Here is a 22969-nt window from a genome sequence, read left to right on the forward strand (position 1 = left end):
AGTAATGGGTGCAAGTTGAAGGAGGGGAAATTTAGATTAGATATTAGGAAGAAATTATTAACTTTGAGGGTGGTGAGACACTGGAACAGGTTACTGAAGGTGGTTGTGGCTGCCCCATCCCTGGAAGTGTCAAAGGCCTGGTTCAGTGAGCCTTGAACAGCCTGGTCTAGTGGAAGGTGTCCCTGCCCATGGCAGGAGGTGGGACTAGATGAGCTTTAAGGTCCCTTCCAAGCCCTTAACATTCTATGATTTGGGAAAACATTTCCACCATGAGGAATGTTTTCAGACACTGAACAGGAACCCAGAGAGGTGGTGAGATTTCCATCTTGGGGTATGTTCAAAACTTGACTGAACAGGTCTCTGAGAAACGTGATCTCATCTTTTCTGACTTTAAATTCCCTGTAATTTTTTCATTGTGAGCTCTCTGGGACAGGACCCACTTCACCATTTCTTCTCCAGGTGTGTTTCATGTTTTCAGTATTTCATCATTTACCCCCTGCCCTCTCCAGGAAGCCTACAAGGGAAGACAGAATCAAGCAGAAACCTTCTGGTTTTATTATCATTGTTTTATTTCCATTAGTTCTAAAGGTGTAGAAGTTACATGGATTGGTAGCCATACTACTTCATAATAGATATTTTTTTACATCTTTAAATAATTACAACTTGTTCAGTTGGTTGGTTTCCCTCTCCCCCTTACAAATAAGTGTCTGTTTCCGTGAGACCTTCCCAGATGACCTGGGAAGCTTCAAACTTTATACATGGGGAGAAAAAAAAAGGCAAAACAAAACACCACCCCTGACATAGTCACAGCTTCAATGTTACATTGAGAGTTGTTGATTGGTTCAAAGCTCCCTTGCAATATTCCTGAGCTCCTCCTGATTGCACCCTCTCCATCCAAGCCCATAAGATTGCAAGTGATCTGTGGATCTTGTCTGATCAATTTACAAAGAATAACTGAAGTGAATCAAGATACTCCACTTCCATAAAGAGCAAAGACATTTAGAAGTGGTTAAATGACCTTTCTTGGCTCCCTGTCCTGGTTCTCATCTGCCCATCTCACTTCGGTGGCCACTGGGCCAGTGCCAAGGTCTGATTTGACACAACCAAACTGTAACCCTTCCGTAAACCCTAACTGTAAACCCTTCAGCATCAAAATTTTCCTGATTAGGGATGGTATCAAGGGGAACAAGTCCCACAGATGCAGTTTTAAATGTGCTGAGGTGTTTTGCTGGAGTGGGCCTTTCCCTCTTGCTCCTCAGAGAGGGGATAGATCTCGGTCCTGTATTTGTGTAGGACCTGGTATGGATCTCATTAGGTTCTCCAGCAATAAAAGCAATAATAAAACCAATAATTACTTTGCCTTAATGCGTGTCTAATAATTGTATCTAATTCATTACCAAAGCAGGCTCCAACTGCCTCCCCCATCACAGGCAGGAAAGTAGAGCTCAAGTAAAACCTGGAATTTTGTAATCGGCTCCTCTTGCTGGAAGGAGCTGAGTGTCCTGAAAATGGTGGCACTTTAATCCTCTTGTCCTGTAAATATCCCTCGGTCTATTACTTCTGGAGTTTGCCATCCTGCATTGGCCATCCCAGCTCCTACCTGCAAGACGTGGCTCTGAGGGATTCCTGGGCTTCAGCCTCCCACAATGACTCCTTACATGGGAATCCCCAAATGTGAGTAATTAATTTGCAGTGATTCTTGGAAAACCATTTCCAGCATGAGGGTGGTCAAACACTGGAACAGGAACCCAGAGAGGTGGTGTGATTTCCATTCTTGGAAATATTCAAAAGTTGCCTGAACAGGGATTTGAGAGACCTGATCTCATCCTTTCTGAGTTAAATTATTCTGTAATTTGATCATTAGAAGCTCTGAAGAAGGGGACCCACCAATTATGGTGTGTTTGTACCCCACCTGAAATGGTGATGTTGCATCTGAGAGCAGTCTCTCACCATCCTGATATCAGCACTGGCCTGAAAAAGACAAAATCTCTTGGGCCAACAGCAGCTCTACAACAGTTTTGGATGATTGAAAATAACCACAGAACCTGGTGGATCCAAACTTCTGCTTCTGGTACAGAAAGGGGGACAAAAGAGCTAATTTCTACCCCTAAAGAGTTGTCCTCTACCCCTAAAGCTGTCCTCACAGCCCCCAGAGCTTCACCTTTTGAAAGCAGATACCTTGTTCTGTTATCAGGGACTTGTAAATGCTCCTCACTCTGTTTCAAGAATTGTTTTTCAAGCTTTGAGGAAGACTAAAATCAAGTTCATAAATCTCTGCCAAGGAGATATAGGCAGATATGTTCTGCAGGGATTTTTCCTTCTGGCATTATAAGCAGAGTTCTTTCTGGCATCTCTGAATGGGTTTTAAGGGCAGGAGAAAAATCCCACCGGGGAATTTGGCTTTGAGGAAGGAGGAGGAGCACAGCAATAGGGAAGGGAAGGTAGAACCAGTGTGAGCCTCCAGATGGAAGGAGAAATGGGGGTGTGGTTGGTCTGGACTTTTAATCCTCATCAGGAGGCTCCACTCCCTCTTGGGTTTTCCAGGGTAGTTCTGGATATCTCAAAAGTTGGCATGAGCCACATGGCATTTTGTGGTGCAGGCTGCTGTGTTATGGCCAGGAATTCACAGCCAGATCCCAGGAGAGCTCGACTGCCATTTACAAAGGGATTTACTTCAAGGAGGAGTTTGGCTAAAGATCTTCCTGCCAATGGAAAAACACCTTTGTGTTTTCACCTCAAATTCATATTTTTCAGTGCTATTTTTGGCCTCTTCTCTAAAGCCTAGCAGGTCTGAACAAAATCACGGAATTTAATTTCTTTATATTCATGTTTCATTAATGTCTTTCCCTCATCTGTAATTAGCACTAATGAGGCTAAACACTGCATTAGCTCCACAAAACAGTGGGAACTGGTGCAAACACCACCCAGCTGTTCCCACGGAAGCATTGCCATGGTGTTTTTCTCTAGGGAGTGTGGAGGCTCTGTCACCCCTACAAAACCCTGCAAATCTGAGCTATGGAGAGAACAGGGAATGCAGGAGGGTCCAGGACTCTCCAGTCATGACCAGTCCAGTTGAATCCTTCTCCTTAGAGAAGCTTTTACACCACAGGGAGGAAAAGGGTGAGTTCAAACAAAGACAACACAATGCCATTCTTTTGCTTCAAACCTGTCTGTGGCTCTCCTCTTCACCAAGTCATGTGCCTTAGTTTGTGTGGAAGAACACTCCTTGCGGAGTGGGAGGCAGAGGGTGGCACATTTGGGAGGGTTGTACAATCCCCCTTAGAGATTTTTCACTTGGTAGTTCTGTACTCGAGTTCTGGATGCAGGGAGGAAAAGAGAGGAGCTGGGAAGGCAAGAAGCGTAACAGAGCTTGGGAGCAGACAGAAACCAGAGTGAAGAATCTTGTAGGATGCGGTCTCCCAGGAACTCTCTGCAGGGACAGACAAAGCTGTCCTTCCTTGGAAATATGAATGCAAACGTCATGGGAAGCATCTGGTGAAGCACTTGGACTGCCCAGGAGAGCTGTGGTGTCTGCCATGCTGGAGTTTGAGTTTGTTAAACCAGAGGCAGAACAGTCAGGGCTGGATTAGGTAGGACTGATCCCTTTGGGAAAAAGGAATGAGTCCTGCTCTTAGCATCTCTTCCAACTCCATTTGCCAGGATTCCCTGGTAGCTGAGGGCCTTATGGGCAAGCAAGCAGTCAAGTCTTGATTAATGGAGTTGTGCTTCTCTTGCAGGCAAGCAAGTCTGTGCACATGCTTGATAAGGGAAACGGCCCCTGCCACCTCCAGTAGGGGCTGAAGCCACTGCTTGTTGCAAAAAGTGAAATCCTAAAGGATTAGATGTGGGAAATGGTCACGAGCCAGCTGTTAGGGGGAAAGTGGGCACTCACAGTACAGCCAAAAATAAGTGACAGTCAGATTTCATCAGTGGCATCCAAACCAACATAAAAATAGGCAAAATAATTAAATTATCTGTCTGAAAAGAAATGGCCCAGCAGTGTTAGAAGAGCATTTTTCACTTGCTGTGCTCTTGAATCATCTCTAAACCTGGCTTGTCGCTATCCATCAGGGAAGAGCCCAGCCATTTCCTCCAGTATTTGATGACCAGCATGGGTCTCATCTGCCTTCTTCCAGAAGGTTCCTTCTTCCAAAATCCTCCTTTGACTTTGGACAGACCTACTCCAGGCTCAGCCAACAACCTTTTGGAAACACAGCCCCGTGATTTCGTAGTGATAAATAGGAAAGGAGTTTCTATTAAATACGGACATTCATGAGCTTTCCAGACCATCTAGAAAAATGAACACAATGCTCTACATGTGTGAGCTGAGGAGGAAGGGAGATGTCTCTTTTTTTCTCCGCCCTACATCATATCAAATCCACTAAAGCCACTAAAGAATCTCTAGTGAAGTCTGTTCAGCAAACTGTCCTGGAACTGGCTCCGTTTGGTGGAAGATCACTGAATTTGGGTCATGAGAAGACAATGGCATTTTCTTCCATTCAGGAAAAGAATGGGTGGTGACAGAAGTGTCTCTGTTCCACCATTGTCTGAGTCTTAAAATGCCTGATATTGTTAAATGAAACTCAAGAACTGTGTCCATCTCTGTGTTTCTGGCTGTTTCAAAGTAAGTGGTGACAGTCAAATAGAGAGGCTCATTTAAAGTGGGGAAAAAAGGCTCTGAGATTTGAGTCTTCTCTGTTCATTTTATAAGAGCTCCCCTACACCTCGGTAAGTTGTCTTTGCCTCTTTGCTGGAACATCTCACAAGGGGAGAGAAGGTAGGAGAGCAGGGGAGGTGGAGACAACATTGACTTGATGATTACGTGGCATCTTCTTAATCTCTCAAGCGGATCAGCCTGGAGTTCAAAGGGAAAGGGCCAGGTTATGCAGTAATGATGTCCCCATGGTTCTCAGCCAGCACCAGGCTGTTCCAGGAGTCCTGTTTGGAGCTGGTTTGGGGAGACTGGCTCATGGCTGACTGGTAAGCCTGGGGGGAAAGCTTCAGAGCTGAGATTGCAGGGTGAATGGATGATCCATGTCCAGACATGGCAGAGACTGAGAATGCCTATGGAAAAAGGAGAATGCTGTGAAAAAAAGCTTCAAACCTTAAAGGACTATGTGAATCTGTTTAGTGTGGGCTGGTGCTGTTGTAAAAATGTGTCTGGATTTGCTGCAGGGCTGCAGATTGCAGCCTATGTGGGATACCTTGGGCAGGCTCTTTCTTCCTGTCTCCCTTTCTTTCTAATTCTAGAAACACAGAACGATTTGGGTTTGAAGAGACCTTAATGATCATCTCCTTCCCACCCCCTGCCATGGGCAGGGACACCTTCCACCTTCCCAGGTTGCTCCAAGCCCCGTCCAGCCTGACCTTGGACACTTCCAGGGATCCAGGGGCAGACAGAGATACTCTGGGCAGCCTGTGCCAGGGCCTCACCACCCTCACAGGGAAGAATTACTTCCCAATATCCAATCTAAACCACTCAGTTTGAAACCATTCCCCTTTGTCCTATCACTCCAGACCCTTGTAAATAGTCTCTCACCATCTTTTCCTGTAGCCTCCCTTCAGGTGCTTGTCTTTAAGTACCTAAGTAAAGTCATGAGGATGTTATCCCCATGTCTACCATCCTATTTCCCTTTTTTTTTTTTTTTTTTCCCACTGCCAACACCTCCCCTCAGTACCTGAGAAACAGGGCTGGGATGCCCATAGTGAGATGAGAGCCCAGGTTCTGTTTTGATGGGGCGCATTTCCTCGGTGGTCGTGGTGCTGCTGCTGCTGCTGCTGGTGGAGCTGGTGGTCGGAGTCAGACTCTCGCTGCTGGATGGGCCTGGGAGAAACCAGAGAGTAAAACAGGCTCTTCCCAAAGACCTTTCAGCACAGACTTGTGCCCACTCACCCAGAAGTTATTGTGGTAAAAATAAATTTTAAAATAGTTGGAAGGGTATTCAGGTATTTAGACATCCCCCATTTTTAAAAAATTGGCCCGTTTTGTCATCAGATCTCTCTAATTCAAGGGCACTGTGGTTAGAAATACAAGTGCACACACAAATATGCATAATAAAATAAATTCCTTCATTCAATACTTACCTGCTGGTGCCTTTGTTTTGTTAAGGTTCTTGGGCTTGCGTTTCCTCGTCTGAATTCCCTCTTTTCTCATGGCTAAAGGCCTTGGGACCTGCAGATCCAAACAGAACAGCACATTGGTTTCTGAATGTCCTTAAGGTCATCTAAGAGAACATGATTCCAGTTCTAACTTGTTATTGAGCTGGTTTAATTGAAAGCAACAACAAGATGGAGCCCAAATTCCCTGGTCAAGGGAGATTAAAGATGTGCATCCAAATGGGAATAAGAAGGCAGATCACACCATGGTATTGTGTGTTTTAGGGCCAGAAGGGAACTACAGCTCATGTATTTGTGCTTTTGACTTGGCTTTTTTACTAAAGTGCCTGAATTTATGTGGGAAGAATCTGGGCCTGGTTTTATTAGGTTTTAAAACTTATTTGCAAAGGGGACCTAATTAATAAGTGAGAAATACCCATCGTGCACACCCCTTTGCAGGTATAAACACGACGTAACCTTGAGGGGGACTAAACCCAAAAGGACAGCAGGAAAAACAGCTCCAGGAGAGCGCAGAGCTATGTAAAGAACCCAGCCCCCAGCCTGGTGCCATGAACACCCTCCCACAGCAAGGATTTACCCCGTGGAGCTTCATGTAGAGCCCGCAGGCGTTGCAGACGGGCTCCCCCTCGGCATTCCTGCGCCAGAGCGTGGTGGTCGTCGTGTGGCAGTTGGCACAGGAGAGCCCAACACGGCGGGATGCTGACTGTGGGGACAACAGAGCAAGGAAACAGTCAGCCCTGCAACGCCCTCACCAGCAGCGCCCCACATCCCAACCAGCTCGCTCCACCATGCCTCAGGGCTCCCTCTCCTCTTGCCTCTCGTATTTCTCTGGCGTTTTACCTTTTTGCCCCTTTGCAGTTGTCCAACTGCCTCTTTCTGCCCCGCTTGCCTTTCCACTGACTCCAGGAGGTCTCAGCTCTCCTAGGCCATCTCAGATGGCACCAGAGACATGAAATAGGATCATTGGAAAAGACCTCCAAGACCATTGAGTCCAACCTGTGACCAATCACCACCCTGTCACCCTGCCCAGAGCACTGAGGGCCACATCCAGTTGTTCCTTGGACACCTCCAGGGATGGGGACTCCACCACCTCCCTGGGCAGCTCCTTCCATTGCCTGACCGCTGTTTCAGCGAAGAAATTCTTCTTGATGTCCAACGTGAACCTCTCCTGGCACAGCTTGAGGTTCTGTCCTCTCATCCTGTCTCTGTTTCTTGGCAGTAGAGCCCAAGCCCCACCCAGCTGTCCCCTCCTGCCAGGGAGTTGTGGAGGGCCAGAAGGTCCTCCCCAGCCTCCTTTCTCCAGAATCCCACATCACCTGAACAGAGCCCCAGATCTCCAGCGGCTCTAGTGGCAGCTTAGAGACCCCCTGCACGTGTACACACCTACACTAAGGTGTCTGGATCCCAGACCATCCTGCCTTTTCCTGCTCCCAAGCCCTTCCAGGCATCGTGTCTATCCCAAGAAAATATTATCAATACCATAAATGTTACGTATTCCTTTCTGGCTTTGTGCTAGGTTGTTTATAGAGCTCAAGGGAAAGATAAAAAAAGAGAAGCTTCCAGCAGCATTTTCCTCCTCTTGATAAAAGAGGGATAATTAATAGGAAGTATCACTAATGACTTACTGCAGGGAGCAGACCCAAAGCTCCTTTTCTGGGTGAACTGGTTTAGTCAAGCTCAGAAGTCAACAGGAGAAAGCAACGGGCTTGAAGCTGTATAAAATCCAAGTTTTGAGCTGGGAAACTGGGAGGTGGAGGAAGAAAAAGCCACATTCTCCACACCTGCCTGACTCTTGCAATCATCCTTTAAAGCTCAGGCTTTAGAGGCCAGTAAATGAGAGAGGGAAGGTCCTGGGTGCCGGGGTGAGATCCTGCCTGGATCAGTCGGTCTCTGGAAAGGCGTTTCACAAGAGGGCGCTCGGTGCCTGTGGCTGCTGGCAGAGCTCAGGCTGTCCGTGTCACTTTTGTCACTCTCAGGGGACGGCTGGGTTTGGGCACAGACAGGGTTGAGCAATGCAAAGGGCAGGACAGTGTGGGGATGGAGCCTCGTGGAAAACAAGGAGTGTGGAAATTTGGCTTTCCGGTGGCTGCTTTTGGGTTCATGATCATAGAATGTTATGGAATCACAGAATGTTGTAGGATCATAGAATTCTAAGGGGTTAGAAGGGATCTTAAAGCTCACCTACCTCCCTGGGTAACCTATTCCAGAGTCTCCTAATACCTAACCTAAATTTCCCCTCTTTAAAGTTGTACCCATTGCTCTTTTCCTGTCACTCCAGTTCCTGATGAAGAGTCACAGCTTCCCTGTAAGACCCTTCAGATACTGGAGGGGTCTGTGAGGTCTCCATGAGACCTTCTTTTCTCCAGGCTGAACAGTCCCAACCTTCTCAGCCTGTCGTGATGGACTCATGTCTCTTCATCTTTCCTATAGTCTTCCTTCAGGAAAGCTGCAATTAGGTCAATGAAAAGCTTTCTCTTTTCCAGGCTGAACAATCCTGTTCCTGTCCCCCAGGTTCCTTGTGCATATCCCACCCTGACCCCAGAGGCTTTAGGATGCCCTGACCTGCCCTAGAATAGTGGCTTCACCTCACCCAATGGATCTGGGAGCAGAGTATCCAAAAAAAGTACCCAGAAAAGTCACCATGAAGTGAGGGGCTCACCCAGCAGTGATCAGGGACCCCTGTGGATAAGAGAAGATGGACTGGCGCTGTGCTGGAACTGGAAAGAGTTGCCATTCCTCCACATATACCTTCAGTGGTACTAAAGCAAAGACACCACAAATCCTAAAATCACCCTGTGTCCTACAGCCCCTTCCAGTCCCTGGCTGAGTGTCTGGAGTACTGCTCTGGGCAGTACAAGGGCTTGGAGTATCCCAAGCATGAGAAAATCTGGCTTGCTTTGAAAGTCTGGACCTCAGCTGGGCAGCTGGGAGTTGAAACACCCCTGGCATCTCCAGCTGGCCGAGATTTCTTTGCCTCCTCCTCACCCCACGTGTGTGATCTTGACTTACCAGCCTCCTCTGGGGTTTGAACAGGGGCCGGTTGATGCCGTTCATCTTGTGGTAGAGCCCGCAGGCGTTGCAGAGGTAGTGCCCCGTGCCGTCCCTCCTCCACAGCGGGGTGGACATGGCCCCACAGTTGACACATTCTCGCCCCTCGGAATAATCATCAAAAAATTCTGCTGCCAGGATGGGAGAGAAAGGAAAAGACTCCGTTAATTAGGTGGCTGTACTTTAAATTGCTGCTCTGCTTCTCAGTTTAGCCCAGAAGGGATATTTCAAGAAAACACAAATACCCAGATTTTATAGAAATCTTTTGCAAGAAACATATTTTATAGACATCTTTTGCAAGAAACATCTCTTCCTTCCCCAAGGAAGCCCCCCCCGGATATTGGGAAGAGGGACTCCTTTCCCTGCCATGGCTGCAGGTCTTCTGTGGCAGCAGGGATGTGCTGGGACACAGATACAGGAGACAGAAATAGAAACCTTTCCCTTCTGCTCTGACATTATCCAATTTTTGAGATTGGCCATAGCCAGGGCAATCAGATCGGGGCAGGCAAACAACCCTGGTTACAATCAAGGCAGATTCCTGAGACCACGGATAAACACAAACCCCACAGAGCAGAACTGCCCAGAGATCAGGCAGCTGCATCTCAGCTGGGCAGGGAAAACCATTCCATGAACCCTGCTCCCCATGGGAATGCTCCTCACCCAGCCCCTCTGCTGGGGGGAATGGCTGCAGGGAGCCAAGGGGAGGTTTGTGTGCCTTTGCCCCATTCTCTGCACGGAAAACATCTCCTGAGTTGGAGGAATCCACATGTACAACATGAAGATTCCCTGCCCATGGAAGAGGGTTGGAAATGGATGGTCTTTAAGGTCCCTTCCAACCCAAACCATTCCATGGTTCTGGGATTCAAACCCCAGCTCAGGCTGACAGCTAACACGGATTGTTGGGAATTTATGTGTGCTGGAGGCTCAGCTTTTGATGGAGATCTCTATTGTGCTTGATGCCACACGCCAGGGCTTGCTGCATTCTCACACTGCATTCCTGGTACATCCTGCACTGGGGCTCAGCTGCAGCTGGGATGTGAGGCACAACTGGGCATGGAGTGATAGGAGAAGGGGGAATGCATTTAAACTGACAGAGGGCAGGGTTAGGTCAGATATTAGGAAAAAATTTTTCCCTGCGAGGGTGGTGAGGCCCTGGCACAGGGTGCCCAGAGAAGCTGTGTCTGTCTCTGGATCCCTGGAAGTGTCCAAGACCAGGCTGGACAGGACTTGGGGCAACCTGGGATAATGGAAGCTGTCCCTGCCATGGCAGGGGTGTGGAATGAGATGAACTCTAAGACCCCTCCCAACCCAAACCGTTCTGTCATTCTCTGAACTGCCCTGGGCTGGGCCAGTCCAGTCCCTCTGGCTGTGGCAGGACCAGGAGGTTCAAAGGTCAGCACAACACAGCTCGACTGCATCATCCTTTGGAAACACACAGCTCCCTCCCCATTCCATACAAACCCTTCCAGACACCAAGAACTTCACTGTATTTTTTGCTTGTCCACCTGCTTTTTACACAAAAATCTCAGCTTCCTGCTGGAAGACAATTGCTCCTCAAGGAGCAAACCAACAAAATTTGGCTTCTGGCTGAGTTGTGCCTCGATCCCTTGTGGATTCTCTGATGTCTAGCAAGGGTTATGTTCAGACGTGGCCTTATTTTCTCTTTTCCCCGGACTATTTTTGGAAAATCTGCAGGAAACTGCATATGAAGCGGCCAAAGGACAAAAAAAAAAAAATTAATGAAGTGGCGCCAGTTAACAGAGACAAATATTCACGTGAGCCTAATTCTCACTAGAAAATCTGGCTAAAAATGGCAGATTGCACCGTGTGCCCATGGGGAAATGGTAGGGGGCAGTAATTTATTGTACCTAAGCAGCTCTGGAGACAGAAAATTAGGAATTCAGTATCTTCCCAGCAGTTTAGGAAAATCTCATTACCCTGGGGCAATTCTGGTGGTTTCAAAAAGATGGGAATCCCCCCAGGTGATTTTTGTCCACATGGATTCAGTGATACCATAACCCTCACTTTCCCCCTTAAAATGACAATGGAGTCGCAGCCAAAATCTAGATCAAATAAACTTCCTTTGAAAAGAGAAGGGATTGGAACAGCTGGTCAGGAAAGAACTCGTTTCCTTGAAAAATCTCAAGAAAGGAAAACATTTCACTTTTTTTTTTTTTCATCTTAGAAGTGCTGAGGTTTTTGATTATAATTTTCCAAAGAAAAAGCCAAAGTATTTTCACAGTAATTTTTTTCCTGTAAAAAAATGCCTTCTTCTTCAAAAATGATTCAGTACAGAATTGTGGACATAATCCAGGGAGAATTTAGCAGAACAGAGGTAATCAAAAGGTAACAGTTAAAACTTGAGTGATTTGAGTTGTGCCTATGACTAATTACAAAATATAGTCTTTCTTGGAGATTTTTCCACAAGGAAGCCAAAATATAAACGTTTTTAATCAAAGACAAAGGAGAAAATTCCTAAGAGTCCCTCGGAAATGTTAAGAATTGGACTAGTTCTTGAATAAGAAGGTCCCTCAAAAAAAAAAATTGTCAAGCATGGATATATTTCTGCTTCTATAAAAATGTAAGTCTCCTATCTTCTGGCAATAAATAATTTGTTGCCAAGTGTTGAGTGTTATTTCCCAAGAGTGGGGCACCCAGTTCCAGTGCCACATTATTTTCAGTGTTGGCTTCTCATCGACATCCAAAAGACTGGTGAAAACCTGCCTTGACACCTGCTCTCCTTTTCCATCTCAATTTGACTGATATTCTCCCCTATTTCTTTGGTGCCTTCGGGTTGGGTTTTGGGGTTTTTTCCCCAGTTTCCATAGGATTTGGTCTGGAACATCTCTCTCAAGGGACTTCCATAGAATCACAGAATGGTTTGGGAAGGAAGAGACCTTGAAGCCCATCTCATTCCAACCTCTTAAACCATCCCAGGTTTCTCCAAGCTCCATCCAAAATTTCACTAGTTGAAGTTTCCAAAAGTCCCCTTCTGCTTCTCTGGCAATAACATTTGTGAGACTTTCCCCTCTCAGCTGCAGGCAAAGGTGATCCTTGTGAACTTTCATAAACAGGAATCATTGGTGTTTGAGACAGGGAAGGGACAGACTTTGTTCCCAGGGGACATTGAGGCTCCACACAATGGGTGGCTCTGCCTAATCACAGCCCCTATCAGATGGGTGTGTCCCCTCCGGGCACCACCCAGTGCTGAGTCAGATGACACCCGCAGAGTGCAAAGTCATTAAAAATATTCCTGCAGCCCTGACAGAGCAGGGAGAGCTCCTTGACCTCGGGAGATATTGCCTGGAGGAGAGATATCCTCACCTGCTTCAAAGAATGCTTTGGGATGGCACAGGAGGTGTCTTGAACACTGCTGGAAGTTGGTTTAGAGATGATGATATGGGCTTGCTGCGTGTCATTTATTGAACAAAGGGTGTTTGGGCCCTAAGGAAGTGCGAAACAAGGGACTGGATTTCTTTCTAGAAGAAATTATATTTTTATAATTATTATTTTGCATATATACAATTATATATATGTATAATTTAACAGCCTCACTGAACTCCAGGACGAAGTTACCAGGGGAGCTTTCTGAGCTGTCCTTCTGGCTACACATCCCCCCTGCTCTGAAGAACCCTGAAGATCTACAAAATAATGAGAAAGGGTCACCTGAAGACCAGCAGCCTGTGCACTTTGATGTGGGTAGGTGTTCAGGACCCAGGGAACCAAAATGTTCCCAGGGCTCAGAACCCACAGGAACTGGGATCTACCATCAGGCTGAGCTAAATTGGGCATGGAGGTCACTGGGCTTCAAATGCACTAATTGTTTCATTTGTCGCTGTTATTAATAATGGGGATTACGGAGACTCCCCAGGAAAAAGCAGCAAAGTGTTTCCTTGGCTTCTGGCTCAGGGCTGGAGCTCTAAATCCTGGCATTATGAGATCCCCTGACACTTATTCCTTGTACTTTGCAGCCGGGAAAGGAAACGTTTATTCAGGCAGCAAATGGCCCGAGCGGCTCCCGGAGGGCCCTGAACAATGAGGGGGGAAGGAAAGGCTCCCCCAGTCGCGCTCAGGGCAATAATTTCCGTTCTGTGGCACAGGAGCCGCTGCCTGATAATGGAGATTTATGGGTCCATCCGGTGACCTCTGTAATGGCCTTTCTGCTGGAAAGATTTACTCCCTCTCCCAAAGCCAGGTACAACCAGCACTGGGACAGGGTTGAGGAAAGGATTTGCTGATCGGGCTGAGAAGGATGCCTCATGTGTGCTGAGTGGCCTCATCTTCCTCTTTCAATGTTCAGCTTCCCAACGTGCCTTTGCCAAGCCCTTATCTTGTATCTTGGGATCATTCAGTCCTTTTTACGGGCTGGGTCCCTGGTGTTGGCTAATCCTGATGGCCTTCTACTTAATTCTTCATAAAACACTGTGTTTAGTCAATGAAGGAGCTTCTCACATGAAAGCAGATCATGAAATCTCACTGAATGACCAGTGGAGAGGATGAATTGTGTCCCATCCCTATGCTGGTCATCAACTTGCTGTGTAAAATGAGATTTTTGCCCCTCACATCTACTGTTTATGAGCGCTGCAAGGTCCCCAGGGCAGGAAATGTCACTTGTGTGTTGCACAACAGCCTGCTAATCTTGGGTGAGGCCTTGAGTACGCTCATGTCAGAAATACTTTCCACAATGGGATATCCAGTCCCCAGGGTGCCAGGAGTGACTCCTGAGTGGGGCACGGGGGCCTGGTAAGGAAAAAGAATTCTTGGAGGTGGCCCTTCATGACACTTGGTCGTTGGGAGGGGTCCTTGACATCCACTGAGATCAGCCTGTACGGACAATGCTGAGGTCATCAAAAAAGCAGATTTGAGCTGGCACTGACAGCCCACACCTCCAACACCTCTGGCTCACCAAAAGTCTGAGGAATTTTGCCTTCCCATACAGGAGAACCAGATACCCACTTGCAACTCAGCCCAAGGCTTGAGCCTGGAGAGTGGCTTGAAGTGACTTCTTTCTACCATCTCTGCAAACCCCAACTCTGCCAGCCTGGCACTACATCCATTCCTGCATCCAGATCTTTGGGCTTTCTTTAGGAACCCATCCCTGGAAGTGGTCCAGGCCAGGTTGGATGGGGCTTGGAGCAACCTGGGATAGCAGAAGGTGTCCCTGTCCATGGCAGGGGTGGAACTGGATGAGCTTTAATGTCCCTTCCAACCCAAATCATTCTGTGATTCTGTGATTAAATCTGTTTGCACAGTAGAGATCATCTTGAATGCATAAACCTGATGGATCAGGACCCTAAGGAATGATAACAGAAAAAGGAAGGATTTTGAATCCTTCAGTTCAGACCCAGCATCCAATTTATGAATTTCTCTTCCCAAACGATCCTGTGGAAGGGAACAAAGAGCCCTCCTTACCCTGGTTTGGGTCAGACCCTCCTGCATGAGAAACAACGAGGTTGTCTTCTACTTCCCTCCAGCCCCCTCCTGCTTTCACCCTCTTTGGATGGAAAGAGACTTCCATTAATATAGCACTGGAGTTTTGTTTACAGCTGGAGAGATATTTGATATCAACAGTTCCCGCTGCAGAAGTGTCTTCTCAACCCAATGAAGCAACTCAGCAAAGGAGGAACTGTCCTTCAAACATAGCCAGGCCACTTAGAGGCTCTAAACACAGCCTGAGAGCAGTTTTCCCAGCAGAGAAGCAGTTTCCTAAAACAATTTGTTATGATAAGAGGTGAGAGCCACGATCCTGTGTATACACAAACCCCAAATGGACTCTCAGGGGCACTCGCAGCTGAGGCAAAGGACATGGACACCCTGGAATCCCACCCAGGATACCCTCATCTGCTTCAAGGGACAGCCACAACAGCATGGCACGGGAAACAGGATTTACCATTCCCACCCACCCTGTCCCAAATCCCAAAATTACTCCCATTAAAAAATGCCAGTTTGGAAATCTTTCCTATTCTTCAAGCCTTTTGGGGTCCTTTAAACCAGCATTTTGCTGCAGCTAGAGGAGCTGAAAGTCACTTCTTCTATTTCTTTGGAATGGGTTGAGGTATTTCCATGAATTTCATGATTCCAGATGCTGAAGTTTCAAGGGGGAAAACTCACCAAAAGGTTTCTGGTCAGATCACATCCCAGTTAAAAGTGCTGGTTGGTCCAGGATTGTGGCAGAGAAGGAAAAAAAAAAGCGAGCGACAAAAGGGGAATGGGCAGGGAGTGACTGGGCAAATTTTAAAATCCCAAATTTATGCATGGGGGAGCTCTGTAGCCAAAGGAAAGCTGTCACTGATTCTTTCCTTTGTCCATGGAGGCATCACCATCTTGGCACACAGGCTGAGATCAGAAAGTGAGGATGGAGCTAAGGGAGCCAAGGGTGTTTCTATAACAACAGGTTTTGCTCATTGGCTTTTCCCCCTCTGCTCCCTCTTCTCTTCCTGTTTCCTCTCAGACAGAATCTGGGGACAATTCACCCAGGGTTTTAGAGATTAATAGGATCTAAATACAGGGAGAGCGGGACAGTGCCTGACTGAGCAGTGCACATCACTGGGCTGGGTGCTGTGGGAATGTGGCTCCCTGCTCTCCCCTGGTCTGGGTTAACAGAAAGCATCACCTGTGTGATTAAGGATCTGCAGGGAGTGGGGAACCCGGTAAATTCCCCACACTTAGCCAGAAACATGGTTTCGAGCAAAAAGCATCATTGTGCAGCCTCACAGAAATGGCTTGGTGCCATCCCAGAAAGTTTTAGGGTTTATCTGACACGTCTATGGTGGAGAAAATGGCTGTGTACCCGGTTAGCTGCCTGGGCCAAACAGTTTTCCCTCTGAAAGCATAAAGACCCTACTTATTGCTGAGGAAACATTCACCCTACAGTCTGGCTTTCTAGAAGGCAAAGAAATCTGCTTTTTCCCCGGCTTCGCAAAACACCAAAGCGAGACATTTCCCGTGCAAGCCTTCCCAGGCCAAATGTTTCACGTCAAGGCAAAGGGAACATTGTGTCCCTCCCCTGCAGCACTCCCTGCTCTGCCTGCAGCAAGCCAAGGTCTGTGGCACACACCACTGCCAGCAGCCAGGAATACTCCTTTTCCTTCGTGGATATGTTTTCTGCGCTTTGAAGGACGGTGGAGGTGGAAGCAGCCAAAGGACCAGCTGAAATCATGTGCAGGAGGGCCACGATGGGAAGGTTGGGCAAATTCTGGGCCTGGCTTGGAGCTGAGTCTTGGCTCTGCAATAGGATGCCCTTGAGCAAGGCTTTTCATCTCATAGTGAAACTGTCCTTTCCCCATGGCAAGGAGTGACACTGGAGGGGGGCAGGAGGACAACTTTCAAAAGCCACAGCTGGAGATAAGAAATGGATGGAAGAAGGGTGGGTGGAAACAAGATGGATTCCTCTAAATCAGCTCTAAACAGTACTTTAGGAAGGGGCAGGAGCTGGGGGAATGGCCAACCTGGTAGCTTGGAAAAGCACTGACAGCTCTCCAGCACACGAAAACCACCAGAGCCCAAACCATCCAGCCCCGTGGTTGTCCCAGAGCTGAGTGGAGGGACAGTCCACACACACACTGGAGGACCATGCCCCACATCCCAAAGGTACACAGCCTGCTCTGAAGGAGACAGGAATGCAGACATCCCTGAGGGCCTTTTGGTGGGAGCCTCTTGGCCACCTCTTTGAGACCGACCTGGTGTCCAACAGCAGTTTCTGCTGACTGTCAAGTTGTGCCTGAGTGAACTCCCACCCACCAAGGTGACCCTCCCCTTCCTTACTCCTCCTTGCAATTCTTACACTTGTAAATATCCGAGGCTTCTCTGATAAACAGAAGATTCCTCTGCTTATCGACTGTCCAAATATTTTTTAACAAATCTCAGATTAGCGTGGAGAGCCCAGAGAATGGGCAAGATGGGGTCAGCCACAGCCTGGGGTCTGCTTGGCAGGAGGCACCTGGAAATGGTCTTTTTCTCTCTTTTGACAAAGAAAAAAGAGCCACAGCCTTGCCCTCCTTGAAATCTGGCCCATCTCCAAGTGGATCTGCCCGTCAAGAGACTCTTCTTTGATGGCCTTAGGGAAGGGACAGTGGGTGAAAAAACGAAGAAGATCAGAAAAGCTTGGGATTTACAGTGCCATGATCCCTCCTGGGCAGCTATTTCTGATTGGGAACTCAGGTAATGGATCATGTGCAGCCATTCTTGGTGTCCCCACAGGGGATCACAAGCAGGTGTGCTGTGGAGTCCTGCCAAGCTGCTGCTCCGTGCCTGAGCCGTGGGAATTGGCCTTATGGCTACGGGGTAACCGGTGAGCCAGGGCCAGCTACTGCGTGGGTGGTGAAGCCTGACCCTAAGCCCAGCCAGCAGAGTCTGGCCATGTTCAAATGTTCTGAGACCCCAGTCACATCCAAACTTCTTCCCAGGAGCTGCTCCAGGAGATGCTGGGCTCAGGCTGAGAAGGTCTGTGTTTGGACCATGCCAGGGGCTAACAATTATCACAGAATCACAGAATATCCTGAGCTAGAAGGGATCCACAAGGAGAACTGAGTCCCACTCCTGCCTCTGCACAGGACACACCCCAAGATGGTGGCTGAAGATTATGGTCTGTTGGGTTTTCATTAGGAGATGGGGGAATGTCCATCGTTGGGCATTCCAAAGCCTCATCCACATGCCCACAGCCATTGATGAATTGGTTGTCCTGATAGGGATCTTAAAACGTGCATTTCTACAGTCCTACAAATCCAGGAACTCCAAGTTTGGGGTGTTTTTTTTTTTTTTTCTCAGATCAGAAGGACAGACATTTATGTACAGCAAACGGGCAAAATCTTTCTTGTAGGAAAAAAATAATACAATTGTATTATTGTTATTATGTTTGTGGGCATGTGGTATACATATATATAAACATATATATTTGTATATATACACATAGCATGTCCTAGAATCACAGAATGGTTTTCCTGGTTGGAAAATATCTTAAACACCATTTAGTTCCAGACCCTCTTCCACAGACAAGGATGCCTGGAATGTCCTTGAGAATGCCACTGTAGCAAGTTAGGAATCATCTCCAATCAATTCTTTCTGGTTTTGCAATTAAAGTTATTATTATTCTGTGACCACATAGAACTTAGCTATACAGAATGGTGTGTGCATATATATGTGTGCACAAATGCACACATATATATTTTTTTAAAAACTCATTTTATATGTGTAAAACACATATGATATATTAAAACCCCCCACTTTATAAATACCAAACAGGTCTATACCATGTGTAGGAATATATGGAATATGTAGGACTGCTCCACATGTCCAATCCCTCCCTGGGCATGACAGCACCAACCAATACTGACACATCCAAAGCCCTGTCCCGGTTTTGTTCTAATTTCACTGATTTAGACACAGACTCTGCCTCCAATTCGGAGCTGTTCCATTGATAAATCCCACTCAGAGGAGCTGCACCAGCACAAGCCAGGCCAGATCCCAGCCTCCCAGCAGGACTCCAGCCAGGGACAAACAAAAAGGTGTTTACTACGGCTCATCATGTTAGAGGGGACAGTGAGTTTGTCTAACCCCTGGCCCTTCTCTTTTCCTCTTTTATTAGTTATTCTGGATGTTAAGTCAACTCAGCCCCCGAGCGGGGCGGGAGGAGGGGATGATAAAGCATCTGCAAAGGTCACTTCTCAGCCCAGGCCAATAAAACGGCAGGTACTGAAGTTATCAGGGCCACATATAACTTGCAGTTTTTCTAACTCAATTGATTGGACTTTTTATCTAAAATAACAGGCATTATAAGATAGGCGAAAGTCAAGATAAGGAGGAAAATTGAGTAGCCTCGAATCAAGATCAGCCTGGGGACAGGTTCAAACTCCCACACCTGCCCCAGAGGAATCAATGAAAGTTTCTTGGCGCCGTCCGCTCGTTTTGAAACGCTGCTGAAGTTGGGTGAACTTTGAGACCGCAGCGTTTATTCTGTGATTATAATTAACCTGCTCACCCGTTGTTATTGATTTGTGTGGAGGGAGGTGCCAAAGACTGACTGGGATGTGGGTTTGGGAAGAGAAGTGCTCAGGGAGAGCAGACAACAGTGAGACCCTTCCCTGGCTCAAGGCAAAGGGAACAGGGTCCTAGGGGGATTTCACCCTCCTGCTTGTGGCCCTACTTATTTTGGGAAGTGAAAGGACCCTCAAGCCCAGATCTTCATGTCCAGAGGAGCAGGATAAATTGCAGCATCAGTCATCTGTCCCAGGGAAGTAATGAAGGACTGAAACATGGGAAGAGTCATACCCAGGATCCAGAGCATCATTCCAGCCCAGGGGAGTGTGAGGAAGAGACATCCTGCCCCCAAACCAGCTGCCCCTCTCATGCTCCACACCACCCAGGCACGTCCCAAACCAGAGTCCTTCCCAGCAGCCAGCCCCCAGGACAGGCAGCCCCTGGGGCCAGCACTCCCTTCCCAAAATAATCTCAGACATCTGGGACCACACGTCATTTGGAGGAGTCCTGATGTCTGGGGCTCAGGGCCTCACTGACTTTTTTTTTTTTTAACAGCTCCAGCACTGCGAGCCCTGGATGTTGAATAATAGTGGCTCCCTGGCTTGCAAATCCAAGAGTCTGGCTTGGAAAGTCATAGAAGTTTGAATAATAAATATTAGATTTTTTTTTTTTTACCTCGTCTAGGATTTCATCATGAAGGAATCAGCATTTTCCAGCCTCTCCCTTGTCCAGGAAAGCTGTTCTTTCCCTTTCTGAAAGAGCGGAGACTGACATATGGTAACAGGACTCTGGAAGCTGGAGCTTGAAGGAAAATTGAGGTGCACAAAAGCACGAGGGCTGCAACAGCCAGGGGTGGGTAGCTGGGAATCGAGCAAGAGGGAGATGTCTCCTGAACTGCCTGGAGGTGTTTGCAGAGCCAAAGGAGGCCCTCGAGGTCAGAGGACAGCCTGGAATTTGCTTAAATATTATGGACACAGGGAGCTCCATGTGGAAAAACCAGGAAGAATTGGCAAAATCTTGCTTGGGAGGGACTGGCGTGGCCTTGTTCTCCCTCCCTGCTTCAGCTCTGCCCCCAGATTTGGGTTTTAACCTTTTAGGAGAGTCTGATGGCAATGGGAACCCAGCCCCATCCCAGCTCCCTGTAAATCCACTGTGCTGGAAGCATTGTGCAGCAGCAAAGGGCTGAGCTCTGGGAAGGAGAGCAGGAGCAGGGAGTGGCGTCCCACCGCAGGATCTCTCCTGAAATGCTCCCCAGGCAGACACCAACTTAATTCCCAGGGATTAGGAGGAAGCATTTCCAGGCAGCGATTTTGTTATCCCAGATTCAGAAGCAATCCAGTACCAGTCCCTGGTGGAGACTGGAGATCAGCCCTGCGGGATCCCTCATCCGGCTGCCCTCACCCCACCTCTGCTGGAAAAATTATTAATTTTTGGCTTTCCAGGAGTTATTTCTTTTCCTCTTTAACAAACAAAATTAATTTCCAAGTCTCTCCCAAGTCTGGTGTGAGTGGTTCGAGCCCAGCTGGCTCCGATGAGGGTCTCACAAGCTTTAGGGGTAACTAAAAATAATTTAAAAAACATCATGAATTCCTTCATGATGCTGCATATAAATGAAGTCACTGCTTCTCAAGAAAAAAAGGAAGGTCCCACTGGATTTTGGGGTTTTGCCTCCCTGAGAACACATGTAAATTCCCATGTAATTTGCAGTGGGCTGAGTTTTTTCCCTATGGAAGCTATTTGCATGGGCCTGATTCTGCACCAGCTCCCAATGAACTGCCCTGTGCTTTCAGGGATGGCTTCAGCTCTGAGCAAGGAACGTGAGTATTTTTGAGGTTGTTTTTTTCTTTTACACTGTTTTTTCTGGTTTTTTAGGGGATGGCTGATCCTAAAACCTGAGCAGGTTTGGCCTTAAAAAGACAGAGAAAGCAAAAAGAGATTGGAAATACCCAACTTGCTCCCTCCAAACAAAGACTTCATTCTACAATTAGGTATCCACCTCATTAAGCAAAAAAAACCCTCTGTGCCAGCAAATAATTGAGAAAAAAATTAATCACTGGGCACTTCTTGGAAAAGAAAAAAATTATTTTCGCTTCCAGTTGACGCTGCCCCAAATTTGGCTTTAAAATCCAGGTCTTGCCAAAACCCCCAAGCTGAAACATTTCAGCGCTGATGACGGGGTCAGATCTGCATCCAACTTGGAATATCTCTGCCCAGCTCTTCTTTTGGAGCACACCCAGCACCCGCCAGTTCTTTTTTTGGGGGATGAGAAAATCCAGCCCAAGCTTATCATATTGAAAAAGAAATCGCTGCCGAGCGCCGCGAGCGTTTAGAAAGGTGCAAGAGCTCAGGGAACGCTGCAAACTCAATGTACCCTGCAGCAAGGAGCTCCTGGAAAAAAGGAAAAAAAGGGAAAAAAAGGGGAAAATATTGAAAAAAAAACCCAACATTTTTGAGTAGGTTTGAAAACACAGGCATTTTCAGAAGAGCCTTTAATGCCACTCGTGCCAGTGGTGCTGGAATTAATTTTGAGCGCTGTCACGCAAGTGCAAGCACCCGTGTGTGGGAAGACCTCAGTGCTCAGGCCTGGCAGATAATTGGGTTTAATTTGTCATTACAGATGTATTTACAGCTCGGGCCCGGTCACCATGACCGATGATGTGGGGAAGCCTTGGAAATGCAAGAAAAGTTTTCATATTTTGCCATAATGTGGGATGTGATTGTAGACAGCTGCAAGAGTTCTGTCCCATGAAGGAGAAAGACCAGTTTTTCTTAAAATTAAAAAAAAAAAAAAACTTCAATCTGACTTTATAATGAAATTTGCTTCTATAATTTGGGTTAATTTGGGAGGTCAGAGCAAATTCTCACCTATTTCCCTGGTTATTTAAGCAGCGTTTCACACTCACACACCAAAGGCGAATTTACACCTTCCTGCTAGACGGTGGCGTGGATTCCAACCTGCCGACAAGGTGAATATTTGGCATTTCCAGATATTCCCATCTCCCTTTTTGCAATCCTGCAGGCATAATTACATACATTCCCCACTCCAAATCAACTCAGACCTGTAACAACCCAACCTGGCCATTACAACTGAAGGGTTTTGGCAGCATAATCGCATTTTTCGGGATCCCACGTCCCTAAAACGTGCAACTGGCGCAGCAAAAATCTGCATTTCTGCCTTTCCCTCCCAGCATCAGCAAAACTTTCTTCTCTAGCTCTTGAAGTAAATTCCCACCTGGTTTTGCTGCCAGCAATGAGCCCCAAAGGAGAAGCAGACTCTTTGTTAAGTTTTTTTGTAGTTTGGTTGCAAAAGCCTTGAAGAACCCAAGATTTCGGCTTCTTCTTCCCCATGAATCCTCAGGAGCGTCACTGAGCAGGGGGAGATCCCCTAAAATCCCATTTCTGCACCTCCTTTTCAATAAGGAAATTACAGAGAGGGAAGGACACACCGGGCTGGTGTGCAGATTTGGGAATAAAACCTCTCAAAGTTGATATATTTGCATTCCTTTTTTTTCTGTATGCTTGCAAAGCTCCGCAGGGCTCAAGGAGCAAAAGTTTCAGCCCAGAGCCCTGTGCCGACGAGAAACAAAACTTCTGAAGGGTTTGGGACAACACAATCAATTTTTTAAATTGAATTTTCCTTAAAATTTCACCTTTATTTTAATATCCTCCCTCAGAAACAGCAGGCTGCCAACCTTCAGGCACATAAAATGCCACTTTTTCACCCAGTTCGGAATTTTATTTGCTGTTTGGTGCTTTGTTGGTGTTTTTTTCCATACACCCTTAAATTTTCAGAGAAAAATGGTTTGCCCTTTCAAAATACCTCTGCATT

At 47.1% G+C, this 22969-nt stretch overlaps 1 protein-coding gene across 3 annotated transcripts in view; it reads right to left on the bottom strand.

The window, feature by feature from the left end:
• Window positions 1-545: 545 nt before the first annotated feature.
• The window catches only part of GATA4 (GATA binding protein 4), a 29719-nt gene continuing 7295 nt past the window's right edge, over window positions 546-22969 (bottom strand). For 2 of the 3 annotated variants that reach the window (XM_053939186.1, XM_053939184.1), the window contains 5 exons: window positions 9127-9296; window positions 6695-6820; window positions 6085-6172; window positions 5679-5824; window positions 546-5064 (listed from right to left, as the gene is read on the bottom strand). In XM_053939186.1, coding sequence (XP_053795161.1) covers window positions 4882-5064; window positions 5679-5824; window positions 6085-6172; window positions 6695-6820; window positions 9127-9296 — 713 coding nt within the window. In that variant the 3' untranslated portion in view covers window positions 546-4881. The remainder of the gene's footprint in view (window positions 5065-5678; window positions 5825-6084; window positions 6173-6694; window positions 6821-9126; window positions 9297-22969) is intronic. The other variant, XM_053939185.1, reaches the window with a different exon arrangement.

The sequence above is a fragment of the Vidua chalybeata genome, chromosome 3 (genome assembly GCF_026979565.1).
Source record: "Vidua chalybeata isolate OUT-0048 chromosome 3, bVidCha1 merged haplotype, whole genome shotgun sequence".
NCBI classification, from domain to species: domain Eukaryota; kingdom Metazoa; phylum Chordata; class Aves; order Passeriformes; family Viduidae; genus Vidua; species Vidua chalybeata.